At 33.3% G+C, this 16,555-nt stretch overlaps 1 protein-coding gene across 1 annotated transcript in view; it reads right to left on the bottom strand.

Annotated features, from left to right (window-relative positions):
• Positions 1–16,290, bottom strand: part of LOC129231625 (beta-1,4-N-acetylgalactosaminyltransferase bre-4-like) — a 50,220-nt gene extending 33,930 nt beyond the window's left edge. Inside the window, exon 1 of the mRNA XM_054865991.1 lies at positions 16,230–16,290. Coding sequence (XP_054721966.1) covers positions 16,230–16,290 — 61 coding nt within the window. The remainder of the gene's footprint in view (positions 1–16,229) is intronic.
• Positions 16,291–16,555: the final 265 nt, after the last annotated feature.

Here is a 16,555-nt window from a genome sequence, read left to right on the forward strand (position 1 = left end):
GACCAAAGTTTCCCTACTTCTTCTTGATTAACTTCAACTTTTCTACAATCTTTTGCCACCACCGTAAGGGTGGGACAAACCGGAATTGCCAATAGTGAGACTGGCAATGCTGCAATTCGGCACCCTCTAAGTCGGTGGCGGTTCTCATTTGCAAACACCATAACCTCTCTTTTACGCAGCTGGTTATGTGAATTATGCTAAATATGCAGACATATACTTGCAACACTATCTGAAACTTTTGAATACATTATGCAATTTAAAAAAAAAATTTGATCACATCAAACATCAGCTAAAACATCAGCAATCCAACGATCTAACGCAGTGACAAATTCAGATGGTCTAGAACCTGTAATAATTCAACGATAGAACAAGTCTTGATGAGAGCAATACAACAATAGAATGCTAAATATTTACACCTTTTTGTCTCCAAGTTTGGAAATCACAATCCGTTTCTAAACCCCCCAGAAGTTTCTTCCCTTTCATGTTGGTAGTGGTATTGCTCGCTGATAATAAGGTGAGTTGCGATGAGACCTTTAACGTCCGGGTAGTAACATCAAAGGATATTGAAGGCAAACAATTTTGTGGCATTTCTTTGTAAAGGAGGTAAGTAGTTATGTCTTTAGCTTCTGTTACGAGGGTAGTTACTATCTGTAAAGATGTGTAAGCCCAAACCATCTTTTACACCGAATGGTATGAACAGTAAAGATGGACAAATATGGGATAACAAGATGGAATAACAAATTGCTAAAAACTTCTAGTATGAGTTATGCGCTGATCCTCCATCAGTATTTGATGAATCTGGTTTCAGAAGGAAAGAAATCCTGTATTGTTAAAGTACTATTATCTGAAGCAAAAGGTTCATTCAACATCACCGAACGAGCAGCTGGTGTCATATATGAGGCAGTGAAAAGCAAAGGGATGTAAGTGGACATTTTCAAGTTTTGAATAAAACGCGTTTAAAGATAAGATAGGTAGGCTTTCATTGATTTTCTTTTCTAAATCATGCTGTACAGAAGCAACTACCAGGTCTACTAGTACCATTTCTTGCCCCAAGATAGAGGAGAGGTTCACCAACCGTTTGTACTGGTTATCTCCAAATTTTTAATTTTGCCACTTACATCCCTTTGCTTCTCACTGCTTCATATGTAATAGATGGAAGATATCTGCTTGATCATATTTTTGGTAATGATATGTAAGCTTCAAGGTAATATGCCAGCAATGCAGTGGTCACTTGTAAGTGTGGGAAAGCTAGTGTCATTTTTGATGCGTGCAAAGAAAGCACCACAGAAATATAATCTGCATCCTATTACAATCGCCAAGCCTTCTGCTCTAGAAGACTTTCTGCGTCTCAAATTTTGTGCTTGCTCTGAGGGGTTCATTGGATATAGTGAATGTTTGAAAAGTCTGAAAGTGGACTGAAGTGCTCAATTATATGCACAAACTGTGTTGGACATAGCTGCAACAATAACGATTTTGCAGAGGATCTATCCAAAAAACATCTTGATAACTAAGACTTTTTGTTACAAGCTTAGGAGAAATCATTTGAAAGCAAAAAAAACAGTTCAGCGTAATTTTTCTGGCCATTTAATCAAATGTGCACCATTAGAGGGGGTGGGGGAAGGATAATATTTTAGTATATAATTTCGTTTTGGGAGGTGGGCTATTGTTCTTATGGGGTGGACAGTCCTGATTTAATGCATTTTTGATTTGCATGAAATAATACTTCTACTTGAAATAAAAGGGAAAGGTGGGGGTGAGGATTTATTTTATTTGGCTGGGGGGGGGGTGCTGTAGCTTTGAGAGGAGGTGCATCATCGATCTTGGAAAATAGACACACTCGATTTCTAACTTTAACTTAGCATAAAATAATGTTTCCATATAAAATGTAAGGAGAGGGGTTCGGGGGTACTGCTTCGTTTTACGAGGATAGGGGGGCTCTGTAGTATTGGTGGGTTACGTCATCTCTCTTGGGGGTCAAACACCTTTAATTTCATGCTTTTAAATTTAGTAAAACATAATATTCTCACTTTAAATTTACTCTAAAAATTCTGGAAAAATACCCAAAACAGCAATTTTTAGATGCCCCCCATTCCAAAACCCGACGCACAATGGTATGGGACTTTTTACCTGTTCTTATTGGGAGGGTAATAAACAATTTGCACCAGGTTTAGCTTTTTTTTTTTTTTTTTTTGGATGTTTAAGTCCGACCCCTATTTTTACTGTACTACATGGGTTATCCTGCTGTCTTCCATAAGAAAAATTTCATATTTGGTATGACCATTTACTACTATCCTTTATATGTTTAAAGCCATCCTCCTTACTCCGTTAAGTCAAGATTACATTCAACTAGAATATCTAACAATTGAAATAATATCATTGACTTGCATGTAACAAACAACTCTTGAGCAAAGGAGGGTCAGAGGGGACATGATTTAGTTGTTTGAATTTAGCAAAATGAATGATGTTAATGGATTAAATTTTTGCATGGAAAGCAGGACGAGGGGTCATTGTTTTAAGCTAATTAAATCTCAGACTAATCTGGAAATAAGGAAAAACTACTACTTTAGTAGGATTGTGGGCACTTGGAACAGCTTACCGGAAGAGGTGGTAATGAGCAAGGGGGTGGATAACTTTAAGAGGGCCATTGATTTTCATTGGGGACCAATACATTGACTAGGACCAGCCTAGCTGGGCCAAGAGCCTGTTGCTGGCTGTCACTTTTGTATTTGTACAAATCTTCTAAGATTCGATTTTTAATTCAATTCAACGCTGATTTTCTTAGAGTAATTTCAACTTTTTATAGCAGGATTTTCATTTTACATAGCATTGAATAACACAATCAGTCTTTTGGTTGATATACTGACACCTATCAAATTTAGCTAAACAAACAAGTCCTGATAAATATTGCAAGTGAATAGAAAATTTACTTGATTTTGATTCTGAAATGCTGAAACTATTAATGAATATTTAAGTAACAATTTAAGAAACAGGAGATTCTAAGAAACACTGGAAGCTTGCAGTGCAGACATCTATGCTTTCATATCCATACGAACTATGAAAATGTACACATAACAGAGTAATTCATTTTGAAATCAATTCCAACTGAGCTTTGGATGCCCCAATCTTGAAAAAAATATACAACTTAAGGCATCTACCAGACATGGTAGATTGCTACCTGTGAAATAAATCTTACTCTCCTTGCTAAACCAACAAAAAAAGAAGATAATTATGAGTTCCAGAAACTCATTACAATCTCCTGTTACCTTTGATTTATTTTGTTCTGGGTATTTGTTTGCATAGTTGATTGTCTTTATATTTATACCTTCTACTAGCTTTTCAATAACCTTTAATGAAGTTCCTGATTCATGTTTCAATACACCAATAAAATCTCAATGTTCCCATGTGTGCTACAAAGACTAAACTAATTATCTACTCTATAATTTGATATTTGCAAGCAAGTGGTTTAGCTTATCATAAGACCAGTGGTGGATTTAATCGGCATTTGGCCAGTGGTGGATTTAAATCATGGATAAAACAGGTTGAAATAAAATCAGTTTAGACAATGGGACGCGGGTATTAGAAATAATAAAACTTAAAATGAAAAATAATGAGTACATAATTAAAAGAAACATGACACAGCAGTCTGTGTTTAAGTTAACAGTTAATTTTAAACCCTATGCAAGTTATAAATTACTACATGTACCAAAAGGTTGGTCATATCACAGGAGAAATATGTGATAATTCTTTTAAAAATATGTGTCAGAACAGCATAAATAGCACAATATACACTTGTTTCATAGTATCTTGTGCACAAAATTACTTTCAAATTTGTTCAAAGTATATTACTAATTTTTAATAAATTGAATGCATGTAATATGTTTTGAGAAAAATAGCTATTTTTTTTATATATTGCAGGTTCTTTAGCATTTCTAATAAACTATTGTCCTTTGTCTTAGTTGTGAACAATTTTTGATGTTGATATAATAAAAGTTGAATTTAAATCACTAAATCAGTTTTAAAAATGACTTTAACTATGATAAATACACATCATATTTCCTTTATTTATGCATTTAAATGCATAACATGATGCATTTTAATTCAGGGTTCATACTCATTTTTAAAAGTAAAAATTAAGGACTTTTTAAGGACTCTCTCTCAAAAAAAAGGACTTATCGGGAAAATAACTAGATAGCTTTGCGTATACCATTTTAAAGTTTTCCGGGGGGGGGGGGGGGGGGGCAAAGTATATGATACACATATTATATATATACACATGCACAAGTGCATCAGTTTCCAAAAAGCAGGGAGAGGCCCAATCAACTGGGATGTCCCATTATCAGTGAATAAAATTTTAAAATTTCACATCATAGTGATCCAAGAGGAAAATGGAGAACCCCCCCCCCCCAAAAAAAAAAAGAGTTCTTAAAATCAAGCAGAAATGAGATGAGATCATGAGTGCCCTTTGAGTCCATGACATTCCAAAATTCAACAAAAAATGGCGAATTAGCCAGTTTCAAACATAATACGAAAGTTTTTCCTTATTAATTAGGCTTGAAATGATTGGGTAGTAATTAATATAATAGATAGCACATATTGTTCTTAAAAAATAACATTTAATTCTCAAATTTCAGTCATAAAAAAAGATTAGGAAAATGGGGATAGCTGTAGAAAATTAGTTGCATATTAAAGCATTATCATTTAGCATACATGATTAGAATGAGAGGCAAATTGAAGGAAAATAACTAAAATCTTTTTTCTTCAAGATATTTAAACTAGTGTTTTGTTATTATTGCTTTTGATCTGTTATTGTTACTAAAATCCTATTTCGAACAAATTTGCTATATCATACTATTTCTCGCAAGTTTGTTTATTTCTATATAAATTTAAATTTTGAAAGAGAGAAAGCAATTTCTAACTCCTGAGTCCTTGAATAAAGCGGTTGATGGAGCCAGACTTCAATCTTGGCTGTATCACTCAATAATATAAATATTTTATATATATATATATATATATATATATATATATATATATATATATATTTGGAGAGGGGGTTTAACAATTCTTTTACAAAAAAACATTTGAAAATAAATAAATATATATATATATATATATATATATATATATATATATATAATTGATTATCCTTTTTCCTTGCAATGGAACTCATAGTTTGGTTTAAAAAACTTCATATTATTTCACGATTTAAAAAAAAAAAACTGAAGTTGCTTTATTTAATCTTTAAATTCCAAAAAATTTTACAGGCTGTAAAGCCTAACCAAAACCTTTAGAGATTCACCATAAATATATTGAAAGCTTTTTCAAATACATAAAAATAGTAACCATGACAAGTTTAAATACAATCAGAGACTGGGAGTTGGACCATACTTTTTCGATAGTCTTTTGCATTTTTTCTAAAATAAATTTAAGAAATAAAAATATTATTGAAATAATGAAAAAAATAAACAGATATAAAGTAGCATATTGTAAAAAAACCTTCCAACATTTAAAAAGATTGAAATATTTGCAGGATGCAAAAAGATTGCAATCTCAAACAAGGCAAGCAATTTTCGGCGAAGCACGTGTTTAACGTGGTCGGCATGTCTCCAAAACATACGTTTTCGGCACATATCGCGGATTATAAAGATTTGAAGGGGTAAAAACGAAAAAAATAAGAAAAAGGGGACCAAACTTGATACAGTGGTTAAAATATTAAGGAAATTTTCAGAAAATTAAGGACTTTTTAAGGGTTTTTTAGGGACCTTAATTTTGCTTGATGAAATTAAGGGTTTCTTAAGGGTTTTTTAAGGAAGTACGAACCCTGTAATTATATGTACACATATAGTGTGCTTTTATACAATGTAGTTTTGGACAGCTCTTTGGTGGTAAAATTCGGTTCTACCATAATATAATCTAGTTTTACCATGTAAATTCTCAAAAAATTTAAGGCAAAACAAAAGACTGTGTTCAAGACATTGCACAGAAAGCAAAATATGTCTCTAATGAAACATGCATTGAATGGAAAAAGAAATTGCAAAAACTTCTTTTACTTTATAACAAATAGGATGTATTTAACTTGGATGAAATTGACATTTTTTATAAATGCATGTCAAATAAAACTGATGTACAAGAATAAAGCTTGCACTGGTGGAAAAAACAGCAAAGAACGTTTGACATTTATTGTAGCAAATGCCAGTGGTACTGAAAAACTAATTTTGTTTGTGATTAGAAAATATAGAAATTCCAGTTTTCTGAAAAAATCAAGTCTTTAACGTGTGCAATATGCAGCAAACAGAACGGCATGGGTCACTTTGACTCTGTTCAAAGATTACAGTAGAAAAAATTTTCAAGTAAAATTCAAGCAGAAATTGCAAAAATCTTCAAATTGTTTGCCATAAATAGACTGCTGATCTATTCATCGTCCCATTCAGAAAAATTTTGGATGTATTCATTAAAATACTTTAAAAAAGAAAATTAAAATATCAAAATTTTTAAAGGATACTAACTTATTATGAAATTTTAAATTTTATGAAAAAGTTTTTCCCTTAAAGTTATCCAAACTATGTATGAAATTAAACTGTTATACAACTCTGTTGCTCCCATAAAACTTGCATTAAACACTTTAAAACATTGCAGGCAAGTAAAAAATGTGCTTTTAAATGAATTTCAAAAATTAATTACACATAAATTTAAGACATCATTGACAATGAGTAAGCTTTCTGAAAGTTTTATTAAAACTTTTAATGGTCAGGTTGAGATTTTCATATTTTTTTTTTTGACATGGAATGACCCAAATTCTAAAAAATAGGGTATTTAATTGCTTTTGACTACTAAATATGGCCTTTATAGAGGCTCATACAAACAATATTTGAAAATAGGGCCTTTATAGGGGTTTTTGAGGGTCCGTGGGAACCCTGCATCAGATATTTTCTCCTCAGAAAGATTACATGTTCTTAGTTCTAAAAGTAAAACCCTAGCTAAAATATCTCCCATAAAATCCCATCTTAAACTGGAATTGAAACTAGAAACAAACACTTCAAAATGAGTAAGTGCTTCCCTTTCCACTTGCTAACACATGTTTATATTATCTTTCATGAAATTCAATAAATCACAGACACTTGATGGAACCTGGACCCCATTTTGATGTCGGAGAAAGAAATACTATTGAACAAGACCAATCATTTGCATGGAACATGGATAAGTAACGTCATCTGATAGTAAATATTTTGATCCAAAATGGCAATGCGAATGTGCATCAATCGGCCTACAGTTTTGGATTTGCGGTAACTCAGGGAAGCGCCGTTTGTCCCGAATGGGTAAATCAGGTTGTGAGAGCAAAAGAAATTAAATAAAAACCCTGAACAACCCATCAAACTGAAACACAATATATTTCTGCTTATGAACAAACTAAACTCAGTAAAACCTTTTTTCATGCACACTTTTAGATCCCTCTCAGGTCTCGTATGTCCTGGGAATCTCTTAGAGAATTGTGAAGTTATAAATTCCCCACTGAACCTTTATGAATAATAGTAAGTTACGGCTTTTTAAAGACACTGATTAGGTACATATGGGGAGGGGAGATTAACAGGTTACATGAAAAATAAAAGCTTCCTAATGATCTCATGATTACCATATTTTCCTGCATATAATCTGCGGATTATCTGTTAAAAAAGTGTAAAATTAATGAGCTGAGGATTATATGCTGCCACGGATCATCTGTGCATTTTATTTATTTTTTCTCTACACTAACGCATAGAACCTCAATATTAACGGCAGGATTCGCTATTAGAGATTGTTACCCTGCCTGTCTGTATGTTCATTTTACAAAGCATGAATGTTCTTCTTAGAGGTAGTAAACCCTGCATCTACATTGTTTTATAGTTTGAATGTTCTTCTTACATGATTCAGGCTGTGCAAAATAAACAACGTACAGTAAAGGAAAAAGCTTTCATATGTAGAAGATTAAAATGTTTGCTACTTTCTTGACTCTTAGTCTTCATGAAATTAGAGTACTTATAATGACAATTTCCGCGGCCCGCAAACATATTTTGTCTGGCCTGCGGGTATTCTCCTCATGTTTTTTCACTGCATTATCCATTAGCAAGCCTTGTGTGAGAAACACTTGAAAGTAGCTTAAGTAATGAACGTAGTTGTCAAAACACTTAACTTCATTAGATCAAGTTCCCTCAAACACCGTCTATTCATTTTTTTTTGCTGAACTCGACAGCATTTACGTAGATGTTCCGTACCATTGTGAAGTTCGCTAGTTGAGCAGAGGCAAAGTATTGCGACTGTTTTTTGAACTTCGAGAAGCGATTGACATTTTTATGACTGAACAGCATCGTCTTTTACCTGAACTTTCTGACAGTGTATTTGTATGGAAATTGGCTTACGTTGTTGATCTCGCGATGCATATTAATTTTCTGAATTTCATACGGCAAGGTGAAAACTCTTCAGTTTGTGACACATGCCACCGCGTCAAAGTTTCGAGACAAAACCATACTTTTCAAAAAGCATTTAGGATCTATGAACTGTGAAACATGAAAGAACTTAAGTGCACTAAGCACTGCTACCATTCCCAAGGATCACGTATCGGAAGCCATGTCTCAGCTATGACATGAGTTAGAAAACCGCTTTGAAGACTTTGACCGAGCATCAGACGAAATTTAACTCTTTCAAAAACCCTTTTAAGTGTGATATTGATGAGGTGCCTTCTGAAATTCAACTTAAAATATCATCGAGTTAACAACTAATGACTTACTCAAGACAGCTTTCCAGGAATGCCTCAAGGAAGATAACCTACTTCCATTTTATAGTTCTCTACCAGAAAAAGACTTTAAGAACTTAAAATATCATGCTAGAGCTATGTTTTCTCTTGTTGCATCCAGGGCCTGATTAACCTTCTAAATTGGGGGAAGCTCGGCCTCATTTTGGAGCCCTCCCCCCCACTCTTGTTTAGGGAATTTTTTCTAAACATTCTGTGTATAATGATGCAACACTGACTAAATGCTAAGTAGTCCAGCAGAATTCAGAGTTAAGTTTATTTCACCTTAAAGACTGACAGAATTTTTTTTATTACATATGTTGCACTTTAATTCTTTACAATTTAGGGTAGTAACATTTTGAATCCTATTTGACACTTAAAAAAAGTTAAATGCCATAAAAGTACATTGTAACAGAGTTGAATTAAATCCCACATTTGAAAATCTAGCTTGTAGCTACACTTCATTAAATGTGTCCCCACTTTCAGTAATTTAATTCTTTCAAACATTTTTGTTTAGCAAGTTCAAATGTTTGCAATCTCTTTAAAAATGCAGTTAAAAGCAGTTATTCAGTGATATTTGGGCCCATTAAAAATTCTGAGAGGAAGCTGAAGCTTCCAGAGCCTTTTGGGTAATCAGGCCCTGGTTGCATCCACTTGCAAGTGCGAACAGACGTTTTCAAAATTGAAGTATGTTAAATCTAAGTATAGATTTTTTTATCAGATGAACATTTAAAATCTCTCTTAATAATCGGAACCACGAAGTTTGTCCCTGAGTGGACTAAAATGTTAATCGATAAATAAATGCAATCTTCTCATTTTTTTTTACTTTTTAAAATTTTTTAAAAACTTTACACACGTATTGTGTTTTTATTTATTTCCAAGTTTTTAATCATCATTAATTCAACAAAATACAATTGCAGTAGATTGCAATAATTTTGTCTCGTATCACTCACTCATTAGCTTTAAAAACAAAAAACTTTATTTTGTGACAAAGAATAAGTTTTATTTCATTTCTTTGAACTATTCTAAATCTTACTAGACTTCCTAACGTTATATTAGAAAAGATTTATGGGCACTTAAAATATAATTTAACTAGCTGCATTGACGGTCTTCACCCAGCCCTAACTTGAAAATAAAAATTGTGTCAAGAGAGGTATATTCAGAAATCAGGCTGAACTAAAAAAAAAAAGCATCATGCAAAATTTCCCTTAAAAACAATGACGACAGATATTAAAATACTTTTGAGAAATTCAATCGAGAAAGATGGATTCAAAAAGCGTATCCATGGAAACACAAAATAAAATAAGTTTAAGGAATTAAAATGCAAAAGAAACTGGTTAACAATTTGAACGGTTATGAGATTTTTTGAACTTGACTTAAAAAGGCTTGTAACTTTTTTCCTTTGGAGATAGAAGCTCAGTTTTTTGAGCAGAGGTCGTGACAGAACTACAATAAAAAATGACACTCTTTCCAATGGTGTCCAATAAAAATCTGTGGGACCATTTCTTCATCTTTTATTGATAGATGTAATGAAGAAAGTAGTGCCTAAATTTCAGCTAAGTCTATAAGAATTCGAAGTAAAAACGCTAATAACTACCCCCATAATTAAGTTAGAGCATTAAAACAAATTACGTAGAATGCGGAAAATTCTACCCTTTCCAACAATATGTAATGTTACTATATGCAAGTAATTTTTCACCCACATATTCGAGAATTTATGTGAAAATTGGGCTTAAATTGGAATAAAAAAAATAACTGTTCATAGTTTTTTTTGTTTTTTTTTCGAACCAGTCTGCAAATCTTTTCAGGACTTAAAGAAACAAACTACGAAAATTTCAGCGAAATCGACTGGGTAGTTCTCGAGTTTTGAGGGTCTAAACACACAGGCGCTTTTTAGAGGCTTCATTTTACACTATTTTTATACTATGTAGAGATTTAATTAAAAGCAAATACGTGTAAGGAAGTATAGCAACTTAGACGCAAGTCCAGAAATTTTTGAAAACCACCACTGAGCGCTTACCGTATATACTCGCGTATAAGTCGAGAAATTTTGTCCAAAAAATGAGATCAAAGGAAGGGGGTCGACTTATACGCGGGTCAAATTTTCCGAAATTTTTTTTCCGATCAACGAGAGCTGGGAAGCTACGAGAAATGCCGATGTGCGGTTACAGGTAGTTGCTTATAAGTTGATCGTGTGAAAAAGTAAACTTATTCAAAAATAATAAATAAAAAAACCTAAATAATACACATAAATAAAGACTATTTTATTCCTCTTTATTAAGGATCAAATCAGCGATTAACAAATATCGTGAAACGTATGAAAATACTTATCGTCAACAGTCACGCCATTCAAATAATTAACTGCTATACTTTTTGTTTTAAGAGTGGCAACATACTTGCTTAATCATATCTTTTCAAAGCACGTGCGCACTTCTGCCTCCTGGTTGTGATCATCATTGAGGTTGTGATATCATTGACGATTCTGCAGCCGCCGATGTATACGATGACGGAAGCGGACTTTAGTCCACTTTTTTTTGGGTCCGACTCTGAATCCGAGTTCGGAGGCTTTTATAAATGTTTTCCTACTTAATTCCTATTTCATTTGTAAATAAATGTGCTCATTATTTTGAAATTTCTTTGAAAATAATTCGCGATGTTTTTGGAAAGTATGGGGGTCGACTTATACGCGGGTTATAGATTTTTTCTAGATTTTTTCTCTGAAAAAGGGGGGGTCGACTTATACGCGAGATCGACCTATACGCGAGTATATACGGTAATTAAAAAATATATATATATTCGCGATGTATGGGTAGAGGAGCAGGGTAGCGCTGAATAGACCATCTGAGCTAAATATTGTTGGACTGGCCCGTCTCGCCTTCAAAAATTTACAATGTGGCTCGTGAGTGAAAAAGGTTGGAGACCCCTGTTCTATTGAATATTTAAACATCATTAATGTTGATAATTGAAAACATTTGTCACTCAGTAGAATCTTTTTTCAAAATTTCTACAGAATTACATGAATTGATGTAATTTCAGAATTTCATATATAATAGGTTAGATTTCACATGGTAGTAATCCGTCATATCTGTTTAATGTTTGTTTTACTGTAACAAAGCTCCGGACAAACGAATGTTCTCTCAGAGGAAATTTATCAGCAATCATGTTAAATTTCTTCAGTGTTATTTCTAGAAAAAGTCTTCTGCAGTGTTGTTCTTATTTGACCAGCGTATATCTCACTAAAAGTGCACAGTTTTTTTGCAGTTCCTAGAGTGATGTTAATAAAATCAATGAGAAATTTGTGAATTTTCTGCCTCTTTTCCTGCACATTTCATAATTTCGAACACTTACCCCCTAACTGAAAGAGCCTACCATTACCGTAATAATGCAAGATAAAAGTAATTATTTGTTTTCATTTCGTTACGCCAAAAAATCTAGTTCTTCTATGATCTTGCCATACATTTGCATTGCATCTTACTATTCCTTCATTCGTGTTTAGTGCAGAAAGGGCATAAGTCCAGAACTTATGCCTTTTCTGCACTAAATGAAAATTGATCCCTAAATAAAGTGCTTTGTTGTACAAGGATCGACTTCCCTGCTACACTAGTTGATTTCTCTATATACAAATATGGTATAAAAAAACAGCTAAATCAATTTTGAAAAAAATGTGACCTATACTCTTTCTGAAATAATCGATTCACTTGTACTACAACATTTTTATGGTTTATAACATTTTACTTTATAAACATTTGATGTTACTAACCATTTTTTTTCAGACTGCACAAATTAATAACAAGATTATTTTATTATAAAATAAAATTAAAAAACAGTTAGAAAATACAAATCCACATAAAACAAAGTTTGAATGAATCATCTGCAACAGAAGGTTTTAACCAATAAATATCTTACCTAAATTGGGAGGCACTGGTGGACACTCTTTTTTAACTTCATTCTGACTAGTACTAATTTTTGTCTGAATCACAGCACTTTGAGTTGAATTCACGAAAACAGTTGCCTTACTTTTTATATACACAGTACTGTTTATAACTGAGCTATTGTTGTCTATTAATATAGAAATGTTTTTTTCAAATTCCTTTGCATCAGTTACCCCATGTTTATCATTTGGGGAGGATATAAAAGTCAGTTCAGGAGATACTATTTTATTGATAGGCTGCTTTAATCCTATGAAATCCACTGAAAATGCAATTATCCCAAGCAAAATACAGAAAGCCAACACTTTCCATGTACGTAAACGACAGAAATTTATAGTGCAACAGAACTGATATATTGCATCCGCTTTGCACATTTCTAACTTTGCTGTCGATTTTCATGAAGAGTAAAAAATATTCTACTTCACAGGATAAACCATCTGAACTAAGCAATATCAGGCGTTTTTGCTATTCTATGTAATCTTTTATTTATACTTATAGACATATGTAACTCTGCGAAACATGCAGCCTTCAATGAACCGTTCATCTTCTTCATTTATAAAGGAATGGTATCTAAAAAGAAAAAGAACCATAAGATACAAAATAATTAATATAATATAGTTACTAGAAAAAAATAGTTCCAAATCTGAAATACGGATTAAGGATCCTTTTTGATTTAAGGGGGGGGGGGTTGCAGTTTCAAAAAAGTGATTTTTTCTTTTTTATTTTGTCTTGTAGTTATATAAACATTTCAAAAATATATTCCCAAAATTTCAAGTCATTTCGACCAAAATTCTCAAAGTTATCAAGTTTTCAGTCTCCACTCCTTCAAACTGTAGCTCTGACAGCTGCCGAAGAATGTAGCTGTTCTAACAGCTGCGGACGCTCACAATGTCAGTGCTACTTGCTTGGGGTTAGTTAAATATAAGATAAATAAATAATGAAAAATGAAAAGGCTAAGGAAATCAAAGCTGCTACAGGGACTGTCTTCTATGCAGCAGGAATTGATGCCTTTTAGTTTCTAAACACGTTTTTCACAAAACCACTTTTTCAAAGTCGGTGTTAACTCCCATTTTAAAACCAATAGACTGATCCATTTCAAATTTTTTACACACATTCTGAATATAACAAAACCTCTCCCCTACGTTGAGTTTGAGCTTTTTTTTTAATCGCTTTTTACTAACAAAAAATAGTGGAATTTTTTGTGAAAAGTAGCCCTTTTAACTTCAAATGGCTGCCAAAGAATTTTAAGTCAAACAAAAAAGGTCTGAGAAGGTAGGATGGAGGATTTACTAATACTTTGACTAAATTCAAATAGAATTTGATTTCAGATAAATGTCAGACGAGGTACAGTGAACACCGCAAATCATCTTTCTCCAGAGGTGCTATGAGAAAAGCTCTGTCACCGGCTTGTCTGTGGATACTTTTTGATAAAAAATTTATAGAATATTCTTAAAACCATACATAATAATAAACAAAAGGTTCTAATAGATTTAAACAAACAATTTTCTTTAAAAAATTTGTAAAAAAAGTAAATTTTTTGACGTTACCCCCCCCCCCCTCCGCCCAACTCATATTGTCTCTTGAAATACAGATGGTAAAAAAATGAAGCACTGAGAAAATACATTAGGAATTATCATTAAATTTGCTTTTAAAAAAAATTAAGATACTATTGCAAGTGGGTTACCAAATTTGCCGAAACTTGAAACAAAATGTGCCGAATAAAAAAATTTTTGGGAATAGGAAATTAAGAAATATGAGTTTTTGTATTTATTACTTATAAGTTTTGTATTAAGTACCTGTCCGGCTTAGCACCATAACTTTGAATCAATCCTGACCACAAGAATGAATGAAATAAGTAAACTGTTTTTTTCACCAGGATGTGTATAAGCAAACAGATATTTGGAACACCCCTATCAGCAGCATACACTCAAGAACGTTGAAAATAGTACCCCAAGAAAGAAGAAAGCTACAATCGCGAAATTTCGCACATAAGAAGAGTGACATCTGATGTGCAAATGATCCAAATTTGACATCAATGTGCATCGCCCTTTACCCTATGGTATCGGTGCAATCGGGAAAAAGGTGCTACATGAACCAGTGCATAAATTAAGATTTAAAAAGGTTATGATGATCTCCTGATTGTTGGAGAACCTTAATGAGTGAAGCATACTAGCAGAGGAGTAGCTAGACCCGACTTTCGGGGGGGGGGGGGGGTTACTTCTTATATATATATATATATATATATATATATATATATATATATATATATATATTGCTAACCTCAAGAGGATAAATAATGAATCCAAAAAAAAAAAAAAAAATCAGGGACCAAAAAGCAATAAAAGACTTTTTCTTGAAAAAGATATGCTTAAAGTTTCTTTTACTGTCAAAATGATTCCTTAAACTCGCAATAAAGCACTTAATAATGTAATAATAGAATAAATACCTAACAAAACTAATAAAGAGGAATTTTAATCAAGAGCCCATATTGTCTTTATTTATCGATTTCAAATTTTCACCATAATATTTCAAATTTCTATAAAAAGTTTCTTTAAGACCCCGTATTTCAAAACCTCTTTATCTCGATTTTTTTCTTTAATGTGAAATTCGAAATATACAGATTTGACTGTATGCAATGAAATATGACTATATTCCCACTGCGCGGCTCATAAAATTAAACATATTTAAAAATTTACAGAATCTATGACAAAGAAAGGCTGCATATACGTGGATTTAACAAATCAATCTCATTTCTAAAGCAAAGTGTCAAATTTCACTCAATTATCAAAAAATTGTCGCAGCAGAGGGAGGCGTCTTATGCTTGAGGGTCACACATGGAGATTTTCAATGGCATTGGGGGGGGGGGGGGGGGGCAAAGTGAATTTTTGACCTTTGTTACTCAGAAAAAAGTCATTTTGATTTTTTTTTCTTTTTTTTCTTCTTCTTCTCTCTTCTTTTTCTCTCTTTTTTTTTTTGAGACTAACATTTTGGGGGGGGTTGTCCCCAAACCCCCCCCCCTTAGCTACACCCCTGCATACTAGGTAGATGAGTTAAAAAACGTTTCTCACAGTCAAGCACGTTTGAGAGACATAAAAATTACAGGCTAGTCGACAGACCGTGTTGCTGCAGAGGAGAATCCTTCGGAGTGTTCCATTTGAAATCGTTGGAGGCCGTGGACACCGGATGGTAGACATCTACATGCGAAAAATCAAGTCTGGCGACCAGGAAGACAACCAGTGGAGAGGATAAAAGGATTGTGCGGTGAGCGCTCCTGGATCCCACAGTGACTCGTTCCACTATACAAGCAGATGTAAGGGTAGCAGTTGTTCCTCAATTTATAGGGTCGTGCGGAAGTAAATCTGCAGTCCAAGCACCATTTTTGCGTAATCCCTTAAACACCAAAATGCAGGCAACTCTGTCTACAATGGTGCAAAGCTAGAGCGATGTGGGATGTCGCTGACTGGCAAAAGGTGGTGTTCAGTGATAATTCCCAGTTCATTTTGGAGTCAGGTGAGAACCACGCACGGGTGTGGACGCACCTGGAGAAAGGTACTGTTCCACCCATTTCATTGCATAACACACAGCCCTCACAGCGGGCATAATGGTAAAAATTAATTTCTTAAATTACTACAAGATTAACTGGCTTTGTGTTTCTTTTACTTTAGTTGGAGCAAAGTCCAAACAGAATGTCATGAAGCAAGACAGAAATCAAAAGAAAAAAAATTGATAAAAATAATATTGAAAGGACAATAACATTGATCAAGGAGCAGAAAATGACACCTGGAGAGGCTTCAATCAAAGCCCTTTGGTTTGAAAACCAATTTTACGAGGCACGTTTACAAGAGACGATGAAAAGATGTATGAT

The sequence above is a fragment of the Uloborus diversus genome, chromosome 10 (assembly GCF_026930045.1).
Source record: "Uloborus diversus isolate 005 chromosome 10, Udiv.v.3.1, whole genome shotgun sequence".
NCBI classification, from domain to species: Eukaryota; Metazoa; Arthropoda; class Arachnida; order Araneae; family Uloboridae; genus Uloborus; species Uloborus diversus.